The sequence below is a fragment of the Pezoporus flaviventris genome, unplaced genomic scaffold (assembly GCF_033815535.1).
Source record: "Pezoporus flaviventris isolate CSIRO_AGI_PZ_B2104156 unplaced genomic scaffold, CSIRO_AGI_Pfla_v1 ptg000148l, whole genome shotgun sequence".
Lineage (NCBI taxonomy): Eukaryota > Metazoa > Chordata > Aves > Psittaciformes > Psittacidae > Pezoporus > Pezoporus flaviventris.
In genome coordinates, this window is record NW_026892696.1 from 2,083,752 (window position 1) to 2,104,087 (window position 20,336).

The following is a 20,336-nucleotide window of genomic DNA, read 5'->3' on the forward strand; positions in this document are numbered from 1 at the left end:
GGTGCTGTGTACTTAGTTTGGAGAAGCCGACACAGCGCAGCATGCAAAAACATTGTGTTCAACGGAAGCCAGCAGCTTGGGCCTGGAACACTGTTCAGCTTTCATTCCAAACCACGCATATTTGAACAGTTAACAAATGCGGCAGGGGGATAGTGGTACACAGCAGCCCGAAACACATACAAATCCTTTGTTGGTTTGGGGTTTTTTTATACCCCCAAAAGAACAATTTTGTTGCTCCATTATATAAGCACATAAAAAAAAACCCAAACAAAAAAAAACAAAACATGAGCACAAAGTTGCTTATAGGTGGTGGCGTGGCTTTGGGTTTGTTCCCCCCCCCCCCCCCCCCCGCCATTACCTACATAGTCTCAAGTACATTTTTTTATCCAAAGAAATGTTTTCATTAGATTTTACAGACTGGAGAAGTAACTGAAAAAGGGTTTTCTTTCTTTTTTGTTCTGTTTCCACTTGCAGGAGGTTGCTGTGTCATAAACTTTTTGCAGGGCATGTGCAGACATTAAAATCAGTTCACTGTGCTCATCTATGACAACAGTATTTCAGAAGCTAGTGGAAGCAAAACTGTGGTTCAGCTCATGCGTTTTACCCTCATCTCTTAACTGACAGTGAACAGGGTAAAAGGAAATTTGTCACACAGGCAAACACAAGAGATAAGGTGGTTGGAGGCTCTCCCTTTCCCAGCTGCTGTCTAATGTGTCAACTGTTGATAACGTCACTGCTACTGTATAGAGGCTGTATGTCACAGAAGTATGTCAAACATGAATTTCAAGTGTGTGTGTGTGTCTTGAAGCAAACAATAATAAAACCACAGCTCAACTAGTAAGACAACTAACAGTACAGCCAGGTGTGTTTCTCCCCACCTCTGAATCAATCAATCAACCTACCTGTACAGGCACAGAATTAAGACACATATGAGCAAAACAGTAGATGTGGTTTCTCAGGGATGCACTTAAGAGTTCTTGTGTAACTCTCTGTATGCACATGTACTTACTGAGTTGTATCCTTGACTTCTTGGTTTTACAAATCAAGCTAAGTATCAAATACAGAACACGTACACATGTGAACACATCCATTTTCACAGCAAAGTACACTTAGGTTCATTCTTCAAAGCTTCCTGCACCTCACTCACACTTCATCAACCTCATTGTTCTTCACTGAAACACTGACAATGGGCACACCAGGACTCCAAGTGAGGCATAATAAAACACAGGAAATGGAAAAGCCAAATGGGAAGACAAGAAACCCCAACATTTTGCAAACATTCGTCTCTTACTTTCTGACAATAAAATGTACTTGGGATTGTCTTTCACTTCTTCAGCACACAAGATCTCACGTACATACATCAGGACTTCCTGGCATAGTAGTGTCATACAAAGTAAACTCCTGGCAACAAACAGAAGAATCTCCTCTCAGAGTTCCCTTCTGGAACTTGTCCCTTTCCCTCTTCCACATTCACAGTCAGTGCTAATGAACATCCATTTATGTTAAACATAATCATTGTGTTTTGTAGAGAGCACATGAAGCTTGTAACCAAACACAGGAAGTAAGACAAAACCTCTGTCCTGATGTGCTGACAGACAACACCCCCACACACAGAGGTAAACAGGACATTACTGTGGACATAAGGGCATTAGCCACACTTCCTGTAAGTGAGAACCACTGTACAAAATGAAAATTGGAAGGTAACGCTGTACTGTATACCAGAACTCTTCAAACTGTTTTTCTACACAGCTAAGTGGAAGCTGGAGGTAGAGGAGGGAGAAGAAGACTTCCACTTCAACTCTGTGTAAGGATTCCATGGTAGAAGTTTAATGTCATTCCCTATAGCCTTTTGAAAATTTTGCTTTCATCTAATGCTGTATCTGAATAATTCCTATTTTATGTTGTAGCTTTTCTGTTCAAATCTCACTCTTGCTATAGTAATGCCATCTATTACAAAAAAAGCAAACTGAATGAAATGGGCTACATCTCTAATAATGGCTCATAGCAAATTCGATTAAGCTATTGTTTTTTTGGGTAAAGAAAGATAACCAGATCAGAAGTTGCAGAAGGTATTAATACATATTTTCACAGTATTATTGACCAGAAATATAAACTGCTCACTGACCTGGGGCCACTCAGAGTTGCCGTGTCCCTCACTGCCTGTGCAGTTTCCGATGCAAAGTCCAGAGCCCCAGCTACAGGTTTGGTTACTGTGCCCACCAGCCCTTTGCCAAGGCCCGATATGAAGCCACTGACACCTCCTTCGGTCTTCACACCTTCCACAGTTGAAGTTATTACACTTGTCAGTCCTCCAATGATTCCTAGCAAAGAGAAGAACAGCACAGTAGGCCACAAGCGTTGCCTCAAAGCATCAGAGAGCCTTGCACAGCTGGTGCTGTCTGGCTCAACCATCTACTGTGCACCCTGATGGAAACATACTGGGCATTTAATGTAACGCAAAAACTGTGTCAAAATGGGTTACGTGAGCTCGACTTTATATTCCGTATATGCACACATGTAGGCACAGACAATAATAACCCACAGAAAAAAATCTAATTAATCATTAAATATGTGTTTTTAAAAATATTTCTATGTGGTTTTACTTCCCAGCTGTACTTACACTAACAGTCCTCATCTATTCCTGAGGTGAAGCAGTTACTTACAATGTGACAACATCCTGTTACCACAAAAGCTTATACAATTTGAGACAGAAAATAGAAAAGTGCATGTCTCCACGGGAAAAAGTGAATTCAAAGTGGCCCCACATGATTTTAGCTGCGATGCTGCGGACAGATTTCTGTGCATATCTCCATCGCAGGCAACCTGAATGCTCTGAAGAAATCAAGAGCCTACTGAGGCTTCAAAAGACTTGGAACAGTTCACTTGATCTAAGAACCTGCTTTACAGATTTCCAGTCTTGGGATGATGTGATTGCGTTGTTTTTAGTGCACTAGCTTAAGCCCCTATGTAAAAACACTTCCCACCATTCGGCCCTTGAGCTTCCAGCAGCCAGGCATTCTCCTATGGTCTGTAACTAAAATACAGTTCAGACAGCACCTTCACTCCCAAACTTGAGGAGCACAGAGTATTTAAGTCACTTCTCTTGAGTAACTACAGTTTATGGCTAATTCCTGCATTTCAACAGATAGGACGTAGCAGATATTTGCTCTTTTGAAAAACAGTGAACAAAACTGAATAAGGAGCATTTAAAAACTCTACAGAATTAAGACTAAAACAGTCCTGTAAGTTAATGGGTAATACAGCACAATTTCAGCATTTTTCCAATATAACTGATACCAGCCTTTATGGCACACTGCTATGAGAGAAACCTCTCATGATCCAGTTAAATACCTACAGTGTCTCCTTATGACAGAAGCCCAGCACAAAGACTTTTGCTCAGCACAGATAAGATTGCTGCTTTAGTGAAAGCCAGATTAGCTTCACACAGCCTGCAACGGTTGCACTAAAAGAATGACATTTAAACAAACTGAGTCAAGATGCTGCAAAATATAAATATTTGAATATTTGATTTAAACTTGGCTTGTATTGATTTAACTTTCTTCAACAGATAAATCACCAGCTAAATCGATGTGAGATGCTGGCCAAATTAAGACTAGTCCACTGCCTTTTACACAAATTCATCTCTTTTGTTCTTAGTCGACTTAACACTCCCCCCCCCCCAAAACAACAATACAACCCAACTGGTGAAATGCTACTTTAAACTGATTTACTGGTTCTGAGGAACCTCAGGTTTCTGGAACTGAAAGCAAACAGAAGACAGCTACAATCCAGTTGTACTCATTTGTATTTTAATGTCTGGCCCTCAAGAAACCTGTTTGCATGGGTATTTTATACCTCCACAAAGAAATGGAAGTTTTGGATGAACTTTCATTGAAGCTTTATTTTAATTTGCTGAAAAGCTCTTAGTTACATGTGAAAAGACTTCTCTCTTAAATGTAGTTTCTGTCAATGTAAGAATCAAAGAATCCCCCCCCCCCCCGCAAACATACCAATTCAAACATAAAGCCTGCAACAGCTCCACATCCCTGGCTTCAAATAATCACCCAAGGGTAATGCAAACTTTTCAGTCTCATCATTGCTTTTAAAAGAGAAATGAATTAAAACTGCAGCTAAGGCTTACCATGTGCAAGTCCATGGATTCCAGCCACGAGATGTTCTCCACTAGTTGCAGCATGATACCGGATGTATTCTCGTTCGGTCTGATGTCTGCTATCCATTGTCTTTCCCAAACCATCTGACAAGGTCCCAGCAAACTGCAAGAGAGGAACCTTTTCTGTTATTAAAAGAACAAAAGTTGTTTCTCTTATGCACACTTACTGAAGAAAACACCCAGATTCTAGATGTGAAACACAGATTTATACAGTTCCTGTTGTTACATGTGCTCAGTCACGCCATGAAAAAAGCTCTGAAGTACATTAAGCTGCTGCAACTCAAATCCTGAGGTGACAGGAAAAACTGAGTAGGTGCCCACTGCAGTGGTCAAGCCAAAATAAACGAATCCTGCACCAAAAGAAATGCCAGTGACCCAACTGTAAACTTCCAAAATGTCACGAGAATGTTATTTAGAGACAAAGCTTTTCTCCTCAAAGATGTCAAAAGCTTCAAGGCAAATATACCCGTCATGAAACTAAAACATTTGCAAGAGTTAATTGTTTTTAGTAACACAATGTAGAAGTGGCTCTGTTGTGAGAGGAGCTGTTGGAAGAGCACAGTGATACCCACTGCAGCACATGGGGTGAACCAGTGAAAGAGAGCTCCATTGGTAAGCGTCCATGGGTATTACACACTGTAAAAAAAAAGTCTAAGGGGAATCCTGAATATGTATGTGTGGGAAGCGTTTTAACTCCTCACACGTCAAACAATGTGGAGGAAGACTTGAGATATACTTAGAGATGAAAGAGAGCATGTAAGTCCAAACAGGATTTGTTCTGAGAATTCCGACCATTACCGAGTATGAGTCAATGAAAAAGCACCAAATAAAAATGATCTATTGTGATGTGCTGACCTTTGGCATGATGTAATCAGATATAAACCAGAAGCTTGGTGGAGGGAGGGAGGGAGGCAAGAAAAGGAGACAGAAAACCTGAAACCTTACCTCATATTGAGGACTCCTAGCAGGCATTTTCCTGAAATAACCTCCAAAATCCAGCTATTTCTGGTTCTATGTAGGTGGTCATCTTCTGTACCTCCCTCAACCAGCAGCCTTCTTCCAAGTTTCTAACAATAAATGGACTTCTGCTGGAATGATAATTTAATGCTTTGCTGTGTCTTAGACTAGGGCTGGGGAATGTTCCAGGTGCCACATGAATGTGCAAGGTACTCAATGGCTGCAGCAATGGTGAAATCATCACTGTCCTGTGTGATCAGAGCTCCCCTATCATAAAGGCTGTGTACAGATTCTTCCCTACCTGTTGCTCAGCTCTGCTCTGTTGCAGGTACTATCTTCTTTGCATCCCTATTAGTAGTATTAAAAAACCCTCTGTGATTAAGGTTTCTGCCACCTTAGGAGACAACTAAAACCTGCTGTGAAATGCTGATTCTAATAGATCTAAAGATGAAACAAGAAACAAACAGTTAATTAATGTGCACCATGCAACAAGGCTCCCCTCTTTTTTCTGCCATTATTTCCAAGGCTGCGTTTCTTTTTCACTGATGATACCACGTCCTGGGTTTAGATCTTTCTTTGCAGCTCAAAGACAAACTAGTCCAGTGGCTCCAATTATCTAAACAAGTAGACAACAGGAATGAAAATGAAATCTCATGACCCTTCTTGTGACTTGATGACACAAACACTAACCAGAACATAGTGATCAGGGACTGAATTACTTCTGACTTCTTTGTGAACCTCATGTAGATGTTAGTTTTTTTTTACAATTAGCCTGGAAACACAAATCAACCTGAAGCTACCTTTTAACCATGTTTAAGGCAGGTGGGTTTCTGGACAAATGCTTTAAGAAGACAAGAGTAGTCGCTATAAAAATTAAAAGACTCAATAAGCATTCAAAATTCAAACTGCATTACGGAATGTGCCAAGGCCTGAAAAAGATTTCTCAAGAACACATTTTAAAAGTTACATCAGTGCATGATGAGCCAGACAGCAAGAATAAACCAACTTACTAACAGTGGTCAAAATCGGGGAGCTCTCCTTACAGCTCAGCTCATTCCTCCCCTGCCTAAATTCACCAGATCCACCACACCAGCTTTTCCAATGACTATCGTCCAGTCTTTCCTCAGACTTTCCTTCCTCTGTAAAGAAGAATCTGACACCTAATAGTCAGTAACAATCTGGTTTAGTGTATAGCAAGAACTTTAATGTAATAGTAAATTACTCTCTTAGTAAGGAGGAAAAAAAAAATAATTATGTGCGTATGGTTTAAAGTCCTTGTCTCCTTTAACTGCAAAACCAAAGTTAAATGGAGACATTTCTGTTTCTGTTATTCAGAAGTAACACTGAATTGTAGCTGTAAATAGAACAATTTAACAATTCTAATGTACCACAAAATGTTTCCATTTTGCCCTGATATAGGTGAAAAAATCTAAACTCAACACACACATTAATTATGAAACATGAACTTCATGTTGAATCACTTTTTGACACCCCTCCTCCTCAGGTACTGTTTGTTTTCTGCCCTCATTTAACAAACTTTCCCAGCCATCTGCTCCATTTGTACCAAACCCAGTGGGTTCCCTCAGTGAGCACCCAGGAGTGGTCTCTCCTGAGCAATGCAGGTTCAGACTGTAGTGTCACTGTTACCCTCACTTGTGATTGTAACAAGACTTACACCATCTCTTGTACTGTCCAATGGAGATAAAACCATGTGAGTGAAATAACTGATGGAGGTACCAGAAATTTCTAACCATCCTTTTCAGTGCACCTCAGAAATACTGCCCCTGAAATGGCTTCTGAAGCCTATTTCAGCCAATGGGATTATTTCTCTATATAAAAAGGAAATATATAAAAAGAAAAATAAAGATTTCTATGATTAAAAACCCAACCAACCATTGTAAATTTAAGCACTTTAAATCCAACTTAAACTTTGAAGAGAGATTTGAACATGTTAAAGCACAAAGGCAGACTTCCCTTTCCTCCCTCAGATATATCTGGCTTTTAGGTGCCTCCTTTGACACGTGCAATATTAAATACTGAGATACTAGGCCTTGTGGAAGAGCAGTGATTGTGGCTTATTGAGCTGTTAACCCAGGCATGCAGAAAATAAGTCTCCAGATAAACAAAGGTGACACCAACAGTTTGATCCACCCTTGTCTTCTTTAGCTTTTGTTAATAAGGTGTGACCTGGTAACTTCAAAGCTTACTTAAGACCACATAAATGCCAACATAGCTAAATACTACAGTCTGCCAAACAAACATGAAACTAATCAAGTGACTTCTAAAAACCAATCTCCCTCCTCTATCCTAATTTTCACAATGAGTTCTTTGCCTATGTGCCAGTGAAAAAAGAAATTAGCAACTTGGTCTTTTACCTCTGCATTTTTCCCTGTTTCAGATATCCTTTTCCTTGAAATGGAATTCCATCAGGATACCTCAGTACCAGGTAAGTTACCTGCTTCTGAACCAAAAGGCACATGACAGCATTACTGATGCAGCCAGCCCACACACCAGGTACATGAAGGTGGGTATTTTGTCAACCTGGCATCCCCAAACAAAGCGAAGTGTGGGTCTACTCACTGAAAGTTCTGTCATTTCAAGTACTAAAAATATTTCACCTTATCATTAAGATGCACTGCTGAATGCTTTGCCTCATCCATTCTACCTGGACAGAAAAAGCTCTCCAAAAAGCTCCAGCCCTCTGAGCATTTGGCCACCTTCCTCCACAGATCCTCTCATTCTCCTCTGACCTTTTTTGTCCCCAGAGCAGAAGGTCTCTCCTGGATTCCCCCTCTGCAGAGAGACACTGATCTTTTCTTCCAGGTCTACATTCTAAAGACACTTGAACACTGGTTTTCATCCCACACGGGTTCACTTATGATGTGATGCTACCAACTGGTAATGTACTGCAAGCAGAAAATACACCCCACTGCACTTCATTAACCTAAGCCCATGGGGTCTAACATAAACTGATCCTCTTGAGGCAGGTGAAGTATTTCCCTCCAAATTCCAGGACATTATGCTACTGTGAGCTCTATCTTTGGAACAACATATAAACCACTCTCAGCATTTCATGATTACTGGGAATGCTATTACACTGCTCTAAGCCTGGGGCAGGCTGGCCTGAGCCGCCACCTCTGCAGACTCCAGGAAACAGGAGAATCATCATCCCTTGTTTTACATTTACACAGTGTCACCAATGAATGCGACTCATCCACCATGATCTGCAAAAGCAGTTCAGATAGTATCTGTACAAGAAAATAATCTCATGTTTTGTGGTTTTTTTTGGTGTTTATTTTTAAAGGCCCAATAATAAGGAAGTTGCCACAATGACTTGTATCCCTGTTTCAAGCAACAGAAATAAAACACAAACAGCCACATGCAGTGCTTGTGAATCAAAGCTGGTGCCAAACAATAAGGCTCTTTGGGCACAGGAAGAATTCAAAGCAAATGAAAACTAACTCTAGACTTTGTACTGTATGTTCCCTCTATGCCAGATGTGTGAAGCAGACAGCATGGAAATAAGGTTTAAGTCATCTTCTAAAGTCTTGTTAAGCTCTTGGCACTGCGTGGTCATCTAAGGACATCCCAAACCGATAAATACACAATTGTGACTTTAGTCCAAACATTCCATTGTAATTCTAACTTCAGAGAATGGTACAAATATTATTGACTGAGCAAACCAGAACATTCCACGATGGACTCTTAAGGGAGAAAGTGATGAAACAGGTCAGTTATAATTTCTGTGTAAAGCTCACAAGGAGTTGCAGTATTTAAAACGGCATAAAGCATAGCTATAAATTATATAATGAACTCAAGTAGATTGATAGTATTAGAAACCAGAGGCTACTTTGAGTATCCCACTCCCTTCCCTGCTGAACAGAAGTTGTGCCAGTTTCTGTTCAGGCAAGTGATTAAATATAATGGACTATGTCTGAATGTTCAAAATCTAAATGTAAATTTAATCCCTTGTGGCTACTTGCCTTGTAGCAGTATCGTTAATAATCACCTTGATGATTTTGTACATCTCTCCAACCTGTTCCAGTTATTTTAGAGGAAGCCAGTTTTTATGCTGACTTCCAACAGTAAAATAAAATTCAAAATTGAGCATTTATTTCACTATATTGAAGAAAAAATCATCACAGTGTGCACGTGACATCCATCCATGCTGTTAGGGTTTGTGCCTAGAGAAGGGCTTTAGAGCAGTAAGCCATCCTCAGATGGAATGAAAGCACTTACATGCTTAATTTTACAAACTGGATGTCAGTAAGCAGACAACAGCTTCCTCCCTCACATCACGGTGGCCATTTCTGCATTACACCAGGAGTGAAAAATGAAATGCTTTAAGTATGTGAAACAACAGCAGGTGTTTGTCAGATCTGCAGGGCCTAGCTATGTAAGTTGTACCACAAACTACTTTTAACCACAGCTCCAGTCAGTCTCTTAAGAGTTACTCAGATATTTAATCAGAAGAGTTTGTGAATTCAGGTGAATTTGGATGCCATAGATTTTTACACTTTCCTTTACACTTGCACACATACCTAGGTCAACTATTAAACCCAGTCGTGAACAGAAAAGACAGTTCAAACTGAGCCCAAAATGCATTTTTAATCAAGACAAATTGTGCTGAGAGAAATGTATAGTGGAGCTGGGTCTAGGACTGACACACTCTTAATTTAGAACATACAAAATGCTATCATAAGCTTCTCATTTTAAGGGAGATATAAACTTTGACCCTCTCTAAATTACTGACAACCAAGAGGAGGCAACAGTTTTTCTGACTGACCAAATATATGCTCCTTGAGATTCTGGGCCGCATCCTCCCCCACTATTTATGTCATATAACCCAAGTTAAGATTTAATTATCTCACATCCCATCGTTAACTAATCTTCCTAATGCAGCCTGACAGCAGCATGTTGGCTGGGTGATCTCTGACGCCCCCAGCACACTGCTGTGTGGATGCAGGATGGGCCAGGGTCCCAAATCCTGTGGTTCTCGCCATACTGGAGACTGGCAGGTTCCCTGGGGCCCCCCCCCGAGCTGCACCAGCAGGTGCCTCTGGCCATGGGCTCGTGTTACGGGGCTGAGCGAGTGATCCCTGCGGGAACTCCGGCTGCTCTCACAGACACAGAAGGCAGCAAAAGTCCACAGCGTGAACTTGGAATGACCCCAGTTGCAGAGTCACTGGCGGGTTCATCTGGAGGACAATTGCGCTTTATTAAACAACTAATACTCTTAACAGATAACTCCCCTCCCCCCAGATTTAACTCTTGCAGAGCTTTAAGGTCTTCCTGTTTGTTTATTTTGGGGGAATGGAGTTATTTGCTTTTCTCCAACCCCCTCCTTAAAAGCCTTTCTGTACACTGAAAACCCAGGAAAAAGCTTGGAGGGATCTAGTTCAGTTTCCAGAGTTAATACCTAACAACAACATACTTAGCATAGCAGGGTTGGTTTTTAACATCATCTTTACCAACTCTGCTTATTTTTATCCTCATGGCGCATTTGCACCGGCAGTAAACCCCAGTGGTCAGTCTCCTTCCAGCCACTTTTCTGCCTTGTTCCCCTGTGACCACGCTTGGGGTCTCAAAGACCCTCGCATTAAACCTCCCCCGCTTCCTGCATTCCACTAGATTTCCAAACAAAACTAAATGCAAACCTGATAATCCACTCTGCCATCCCATGTGCAGCGTAAACAGTGAACAGCTCTGAGGGGTGATGTGTTTGGATCTGTCAGTCATCTACTGTTACAGCTTCAGAAGGTAACTTGGCCATCTCCCGTGGATATAAAAATACTATTTTCCTTCCCCAGGGACACACAGCCAAGCAATTTCAAGTTTAAATCTGCACTATTTAATATGTATTCTATACAGTAGGGAGGTGTAATTAGCCTTTTGTCAAGACTGAAGTCATTCATTTCAAACCCACACCCCATTTTTCCCCTTCAGATGACAACGGTGATACATGGGATATAAGTGCCCTTTTCACGACATGCTCACCATTCCAAAACTGTAGATTAAGATCAAATTTCATTTCATCCCCATGATAAATGTCTTTTTCTAATTTCACAGCTTATGATTTGGCAACATTTTGCATACCGCATTTTAAATTCTCCTTTTTTTCACTTAATTCCCCAATGAGTCAGCAAAGCAGAAACATTCTATTCTATTTTGCAAGAAGATCAGCTGGCAAAACCCTTCAAAATAAAGCATGTGTAGAACTTAAAGCTTCTAACCTCCTTCTTGTCCTGTCACTTGCAGTTTTCTGTACGCAGACAAGCATCTCACTGTTTGTGGTTGTTGCACTATTGCAGGATCCTCACTTTTGACTAATTTCTCCTGGAAAAGACTCCATCAAAGCCACCACCAGTGCATCAGTTTGATCCCAAATGGGCACATTTAAGACATCAAGTCCAGATCAAAAGAGTTCTTCCCACAGAACTCTTCACTGTTCATTTGATCTTACTCATGCCCATTTCTCCACATAAAAATACTCTGCAGGCAAAGCCTGGTCACAAACACTTTGTATAAGCAGCTTTGCAAAAGAGAGGTTGAATTTAACCTGAACTGTGAAGGAAACTCCCAGCCTGGATGCTGGCCACACACATTTTATCCCATGATACAAATGAAAAACAGGAAGAACAAAATAACACTTCAAACTTCTCAAAGCCAATCCTTTATCCTAAAACCTTTTTCAAAGATACTGATTACAGACACCAGATGTTCTGCACATAAAAAGTGACACTTTCCATGGCTTTTGATTGTCACTAATTGGCCATAAAACTTGCTGTCTTTTAAAACTGCCAGGAAATGGGGAAATGGCCTCATAGCACTCTTAGCACTGAAAATTTCTGCCTGGGAATGTCAATTACTTTCCATTTCATCATCTGCACATTTTCATGCAGATTCTCATTGCTCAGCACTTGAACCTGCATTTGAACCGCTCCCCTCTGACTGAAGCACTGGGTAAACAGTAGACAATCTGCAGTGCCACCTGGATGTGTCACCAGAACCACAGCAGCCGCTACACATCCCTGAGGAAGACACAGAGAGAAAAACCTGAAGATTACACTGAAAGAACCACAAGGGACACTACATTTGACCTGAATTGTACAAACCTCTTCTAGGAATAGAAAAAAAAAAATATTTATGGCCATTGCTACTAAACCCCACAACTTCAATACCTGGACTCCCCTTGCAAAGGACAACTGTCAGCTTTCCCCAAGTAAAACCCAAGTGTAAATCTCTAGAGTTGCTCCCAAGGATAACATGTATTCCAGCCTTCCTCATTTTTATCCAGTATAAGGCTGCCAGTGATGACTCACCTTCTGCTGTTAGCAGTTAAACAGAAGAGTAGTGAGTCTAAGAAAATAATGACATATAGAACAGTAGAAAACTCAGAACCTGAATGCCACTGTGATCCTTCTACGCTATCAGTTGACTGTTTTAATACTCTCCTGAGGAAAATACCACCAAGCTCATCTTCCTCAGCCTCATATACAAAGGCTTTTGTCACAAGTTCCCTCTCACCAAGATATGATTTATTTTTTCAGCTACTCGAATTGCATTTTGAGCTAATATTCCTTGAACTACTAAATCACAGTGTGCCCAAATATGTGAGTGGCAGTTGTTCCTGCTTCTGAATGGTATCGACTAAGTGGTTAGTTACATGAAGTAAGAAGCTCTGAACAAAAGGGAACCATCAGCTTTGACTGCTCTGGAAACATTTCTATTCCTTTTGCAGAACCTCCATAAATCGTACCTACCTTCTGAGCTCTATTACATCCACACCTCATTTTATTTATTGCCAGTTTTGTTACAGTTAACATTTGTACAAGTCAAACACTTGTTCATGATTTGTTTTTAAATAATCCCTTTATTACTTCCTCTTCATTTTCCATTCAGTTATCTTTATTCTTCTGTCACTGCCAACCACCTGAGATTCTGATTTGATTTACCTTACAATGAGGGTTAAAACTCCCTTTTCCCTGCATGTTGGTTTCATGCTCCTTTTCTACAGATGCTTCCATGTCAAAACACTTGCCAGGAGCAGTATCTGTACCCTTACTAGGCTTACAATTTTCTTACCTGGTTCCAACACCATACTTCTCTTTTCCTACCTCTGTTAAGCACCTAAACACCTCTGCCAGCACTCTAAACTGAATTAAAATAGATACAGAATCTAAGTCCAGGGCACCCATGTCCAAGCAGAACTGTGCTTCCTCCTTAGCAATAAAGAAAACAAACACCCACCATACAATATGTTGCAAATCCTCTCTCTATGTATGTATGTTTTTGGCATGCTGGATGCCTGCTCCAAGCCTAAGGAAGCCTGCACCACTCAGAACTCTGCAAGCTTCCACAAAAACCTAACGAGGAAATGCAACTGTAACCATGGCTGCTGCTTTACCTTCCCTTAAGAAGACTACTGTAATTTCTCACTGGAAACTTCAAAGTTCAATATGAAAATTAAGCTCTTTCAAAAAAGTTCATTAAATTCTTTTTATTGGGAGGGAGGGACACAACAATAATTTCCATGCAGAAACAAAGCCCAGCTGCAGAATCATGACAACTACATCACTATGTGCTCATAATTCATAAAAGATAACAGAGTTCCTTGTAAGCATTGAAAGGATCAGACAAATTAAATACAGCATTGACAAGCTGATTAATCTTTTCAATTCTTACTACCAGTTATTTCATTAGGTCAGCACAACACCTAACTGCCAGTAACACATACAACCACGCTTAATTTTCCATGTGGAAAACACATCTATGGAACACTTTCGTTCCAATGATAATTCAGCGTTCAGTATTCATTTCTAATTATCACCTCTGAATCAGGAATAATTTAGGATTTAGTGCTATACTGCATAACGGGAAATATAAAAGTGCGGATGCCAAGAATGCAAGAAAGACATTTCAATGCATATAGCAACTACAGAAGTCTCCATTCAGAGGGAATGAAATTCCCTCAGGTGTCTATATTTAGGATCAAAGAACTTTTCAATATACAGAATCTGGAGTCTCCAAGGAATCAAAATTACAAAACTGTCTGTACTGAACTCTATTTAACCTAAGTTTTTGTGCCAACTTAAATATGCTGCAGCTCTCCACTTGAAAGACAGCATTACCCACTGCGTGTTCTGAAATGCATGGAAAAGCCATTATAGGGATAATCAGCAGAACTATAAAACAGAAAAGCAGTAAGATGACAAAACCAGATACAATTCCAATAGCTTCCTTTTCAATTCAGGCAAACAGTGTTCTTTTAAAGTGATGATTATCATATTAAGGTTCATCTCTCTAGTCACACCTTAAAAGCTGACGAATCTTAAAATCTATTCTAGATTCTTATTTCAGGCATTTTACAAGTCAGGTACTCTAACTAACCCAAATGGGTGGTGTTCCAGGCACCAATTTCTGTGCAGAACACCGGCCTATGCAGCTACAGCAGCTACCAGTGCCACACAACAAGCTGAAGGTGAGGGAAGCCTCTGCAGCACTGCTGCATCAGGTGGAAATTCATGCAGTCAAAACATACTTTAAAATACTTTCCCTACAGAGCACCAGCAGCAAGACAAAAATGACCTACTGCTTCAGTCATGATTTTCTTGAGTAACTGGAATTACTTTTTTTGATTTTCCAAAGCTTCACATGTCCTAGACACAATCGTAAGGCACATGCATGATACAGCAGAAGGGAGTAAAAAACAAAGTTCTACACTGTACCACATGTACAACACATCACAAACTGTACTTGAAATATCTATTTCTTATCATGGGGACATTTTTGGCTTAGTTTTCTAGCAGAATTAGGTGCCTAAAGCAGCGCAACATAAAGGGAAGAATTATTCTGATCATTTAAGCCTTTTTCTACTATTATTTTCTATGTAGCAGAATTAAGATCCATGTTTTGGAAGAAGGATTAATCAAGGAATTCCATAATGTACTAGTACACTTTCCTAAATGATTTAATTCTCTCCTTGTTCTGCAAAAGGATAATGCATCCAAAAAGCTTTTAAAAAGGAATTATGTGACATTTGCATCACAGACATTTCAGATATAACAAGGAGAAAGAAGAAAATACCTGGGAAGATGACAGATAAATAGTCCATGGAGTGATTTTCAAAGGTATAAATGGAAAGCAGGTCCTCAGCTCCCACTGAATTTTGAAGGGAGTTCAGCATCCAACTGCCCTTCTGCCTTTGAAAATCTCCTTCAGAACCCCCTTGGTTACAAACGACTCCAAAGTTCAAAGAATGACCTTGCCCTTGTGGGAAACAGAGGAAGGCTCGTGCCTTTTAAAGAAAGATTTATGAGACTGTTGCTGCAGATGTGACTGTGATGAGGAAACAACACTTTATAGAAAGGAAACCCTAAAGAAACACACTATTGGGTGGGGTGGATGGGTCACAAGAAAGTGGAACCATGAGTAGAAAGTACGGGCAACCACCTAGTGTGGACAGGAATATTAACACAGTGGTATTTTGTTTGAATTTCTTGGAATCGCCCCACATGGGCTAATGCTGGGAGCAAGATACTTACAATAGAGGAGGTGTGTGTTATCTTTCCTCATGGCTCAGCTTGTGGTGTGCCTGAGTTAGACATACTCACAGCTCTGCCCTTGGTGATAAGCTGGGGATCTCTCTGGCAGTTTAACTCAGTTTGATAATGTTAGTCTTGAGCTACCTGTAACTATGCAAACTCTACACATCACATTTTTCATCTTCTGAATTGCCTTTTCCCACTAACATGGGCAAGAAAGTAGATTTCTTTGTATACAAATATTTTACAGGATGAATCATGATAATACAGATGTACAGGCTTACCAGTTTGGAAACTGAAAGGAAGTAAAGAATTTTAAAAAAGCAATTTTAACACCACATCCTTATGTAAAGAAAGCATTATGCCAGTTCTACCTGGGATCACAAAGTTCATTTAAGGTGCATGTTGACACACCATGTATGCAATGAAAACTATTTCAAGAACATATATTTGTTCACTATAAAATACAGTATCAACCATGATCAAACCCACTTCCTCTTAATTGCTGCTGTCACAGATCATAACTCTCAGGCACTAAAGATAGTTATTTTCACAGATAACACATATGAAACTGAATTCTCTCAGTCATTATTAGGAAGGACAAAAGAATGTTCACCATGCAGAGACTTAGGAATTAAACTAAAGATAAATGTTCAGCAATCTGGAGACTCCCTTTTTGTTGCTATTTGGCACAGAAAAACATTAACTGAAGTGTTAGCATAATAACTGATATTCACATAAAAAACCAAAAGTTAACAACTTATATATATATATATATAATGTACGTAACTTTCTTCATTTGCATGTTGGAGATTACACTACACCTGCACAACATTTTAGTTCTCACTGTGCATTTAACCTGCAAATACAAGTGTATCAAGAATAAGGCCTTGAGTGGTTTCCCTGACTGCCGCAAGGTTCCTGGCATCCCTGCAGTGTATATATAAAGTGATTCCAAAGGAATCTACAGTTCAAAATCAATTTTTACAAAATGAACAGGACATAAAGCAATTTAAAGATGGTTAATAATTCTGTTTAACTTGTTTCCCCACTGCTTTTTGCTTATTGTTTTATCAAACGTATTAATATCATAATTATTACCTTTGCAGCTGAGTTTGATACTCCATGTGTGACATTTCTTATGAGACCACCAACGTTGCCATATTTTATAAGCCCAGTAACACCTTCTGAAACATCATTCAACAGACCCATAGGGTTGCCAAGGAAATCCACAGAGCCTAGAATCCTTGCCGCCTGACTAAGCAGCTCCTGGAAAATCAACAGGAAGAATGAAATTTCACTTATGGATCACACTACCAGCAGCACGGTTGATTAAAAGTCCCACCCACAATAAAAGGATATACAAACCCATTTTTTTTTTTTACTGAAGAAATGAACACACAAATAGCAATAAGATCAACAACAGTTTAATCCTAAAACGCAGTGTATTCTTAGAAGCATGTGATGCTATTTCTCCATGTACCAAAGCAACACAGCACTAACACTGAAGCAGAGTCAAGAAAGGGTTCTCACACCCTCAGGATAGAACTCATTGAGCAAGAGAAGCTCAGCCTCTGGCACAGAAAAATCTGTAAGACACTTACCTCTTGAAAGTGTTTCAAAATGTCATTAATGATAAACTCCTGAGTTTCGTATGGATGGACCCTAGTGAAAGGATCCAGATTAATCACAGCATCTTCAAATCGGATTAGAGGAAATCCCAGTGTGCTTTTCAATGCCTAATTAAATAAAAGATATTGCTACTTTAATTTTTCTCTCTCTCATCCACAGCAGCCAAGTGAATTAATCTTTAAATGGATAACAACCCAAAATTAACTGAAGCTGCTAGAGCAGTTTACCACTGCCATGCATGCTTTGATATAGAGGGCAAACACTCCAAAAAACTTTAACTTGTAAGCTACAATCCATTATTAGAACTGCATTTCTTCGGTAACTACACAGTCATAAAACACTCTTCCCAAGGCAATCTGGTTCAAAAAGTTTTTAAGATTCTACACTTAGCACTTTGCCATAACTACTCTAATGTTCAATTAAACAGAACTTTAAATGAATTTCCTTGATACGCAGTGAAGAAAAAACAGTATTTTACACCTGTTGAAGTTCTATGATCAGATTGAGTGTCAGAATGAGCCAGAATTTCTTGCAAACCTGAGGCTCATTTCTTAACATTATGTGGTGTACCGAAATTCTTTAAACCAGCTTTTTCAGTAATTTTCAAGGAAGGAAACTAAGCCACTAATTAGCCCATGGGCCATCTGCAGCATGTACAATCTATACATAAAAAACCCCATACTTAAAGTGGACAAACTACACAGCTGTATATGAAAACATACAGAAAATGTTGGAAAAATAAACAAGAAAACTAATCTTTTAAGAAAGAAAGGCGTCTCTTCTATTTCAGGTCTTGATGATCGCATCTGTACAGTCATCAACATCAAAAAATCTGGAGAAGGAAGAAGCCTGATACTCAAGTACTATCTACCTTCACCACAAAAGCATGCCTGGTTGTAAGTAATGTGAGTGTTTCTGCCATCTGCAGGCACCTAATGTACATTATAGGTCTGAATTCAGTTTGCAAGTAAGAAAGGGCCTATTTATTTTTTCAGTAAATGGATGACTAACTAGACTAGTCCTCATTATTCACTTGGGTAGCAAGTAATTTCCTGTTTAACTATCAGATATTCTATATGGCAACTTTGTTAATATTGGTACCCAATAAAAATAGTCTCTCTACACCAAATTACCAGACAGCAATGCCCAAGACAGGAACATTAGAGGTAGTTAGAAAAACTTCTACAAAGGCTCTGCTGTGATTATTCTCTCCCTCCCACCCTAAATTCTGCTGTGCTACAAAACTGAATGGAATTCTTTATGGGGAAGTCAGTATCTAGAATGCAGTCAGTGACTGCTATCCTTTGGGGGAAGGCAAAAAAATGTACACACCAAGCCTTCTCTTGGGAACACTGCTGGGGGCTGCCAAGACACATCTAGAGGCAATCATATATCCAAGGTTGCAGAAAATCCAAACAGAACAGCGTACATTACTGGGTTCTTAAAGGCACTCATCACTAACACTGTTTTCTCTCTCTAAATTTGAGATAATCAGATGATAAGCATTTTGAAGTTAAAGCTCAAGTGCAAACACATTCAAGACACTCCTGATGTTCAGTGGTAAGGAGTATTACTGCTGCTACTGAATGCTCCTCCTCTGCACAAGGAGTTGGTAAAAGCAATACAAGAATGCAGGACTACTGATACCCTGGGTCATCCTGGCAGGACTCCATGATTTACATTCATTCCATAAAACTTAACTTCTTTAAAAGCTTGCACACCCCAATGTCCTTAATATCAAGGACACAAAAAAGCCAACCCGGTGTCTCAATTTTGGGTTTTGAGTGCAAAAGCTGAATAGGCAGCAGCTCAATTCCTCTACAGTGGAGAGGGTTTTTATGATTTGGTTGGTTGGTTTTGCTTCAGCTCCCCCACCTTGGAGGAAATCAGCTGCATTAGTTCAGAGGGAACTGAAATACTGCCAATCGCTGCCACCTTGTTAGGTCCAGGAAGGTCCCAACACACAGCTTGGTAATACAAGTTGAGTGAGATTATCTTTTTGCTGTAATTTGGAATCCCTGGTTCACTTGAACAACTGTGCCACAACATGTATTACCATGTGAAAAGGACACAGGATTTTCCACTTCTCTAAGTCCACACTCAATCTGAATTCAATTCGATATTGAACCAAACTGCATAATGCTCACGCAAACCCTCCTATTGCAACAACATTTTTTGGACGAAAACACTCAGAGTTGTCCTGTATTTCTGCTCCCTATGTTGAGTAACTTCTTATTTTAATTCTTCACATCAGCCCTTCTGTTTGACAGACGCTCCCTTTAAGCTCTTGACACTACCATGAATGCAACTAAGATCCTTTGAAAAGTAGTGAGTTAGGTGAAGTTGGCTGTGCTTCAACTAAAATTACAAAAATGAAAGAATATCACAGAAAAGACTGTAAGTTATGCACATTAAATAACAGAAGCTATTGGAAGTTCTATTATTTGTAACTTACGTAATGGAAGAGTAAATGAAAATTAACAGCAGTTAGTTAAGGCTGCTGTTCCTTTTTCCTCCTACAATAGAATCTCTTTCCTTGGAAGCATACTCTGTGAATGCTCTGGTGTACCTTGAGGTCCAGAGGCAGCTTGTTGGAAGTGAAGACACTCAACTTGATTTGAGGGACACTGATTTTCAGGTTTTCAAAGTAGTATCGCTTTTGTCCTCCACCTTGTTCAACAACCTTTTCATGGAGGTTTTCATCATACTTCTCAACCTCTGCATCCAGACAAAACACAGGAATCAGAATAGATTGAACAGATTAAACATAAATAAATATGGGGTTATGAATACATACTTATAAAGAGTTAACAGATTCTCTGTACAAATAAAAAGTATGTTCAACTGCTTTTATAGCCAGCAGAAATACTCATGCCTTGTGACACAAGGTTGACCTTTGAGGCTTAAGAATGTTTTTTTTCAGATCTGCCTGCATCTTTAAAACCTGACTGTGTTTGTAGCTAGGTAAAGAGAAGTCATCCAAATGCATAGTTGAAGTTACTTGAGCTTTTAATCTTGCTTCTAATTTATCT

General features: G+C 39.7%; 1 protein-coding gene across 3 annotated transcripts in view; it reads right to left on the reverse strand.

The window, feature by feature from the left end:
- The window catches only part of VPS13D (vacuolar protein sorting 13 homolog D), a 102,939-nt gene that overhangs the window by 20,120 nt on the left and 62,483 nt on the right, over nt 1–20,336 (reverse strand). For all 3 annotated transcript variants that reach the window (XM_061479318.1, XM_061479316.1, XM_061479317.1), the window contains 5 exons: nt 19,874–20,022; nt 17,277–17,411; nt 16,774–16,941; nt 4,142–4,274; nt 2,126–2,321 (listed from right to left, as the gene is read on the reverse strand). In XM_061479318.1, the coding sequence (XP_061335302.1) occupies nt 2,126–2,321; nt 4,142–4,274; nt 16,774–16,941; nt 17,277–17,411; nt 19,874–20,022 (781 nt within the window). The remainder of the gene's footprint in view (nt 1–2,125; nt 2,322–4,141; nt 4,275–16,773; nt 16,942–17,276; nt 17,412–19,873; nt 20,023–20,336) is intronic.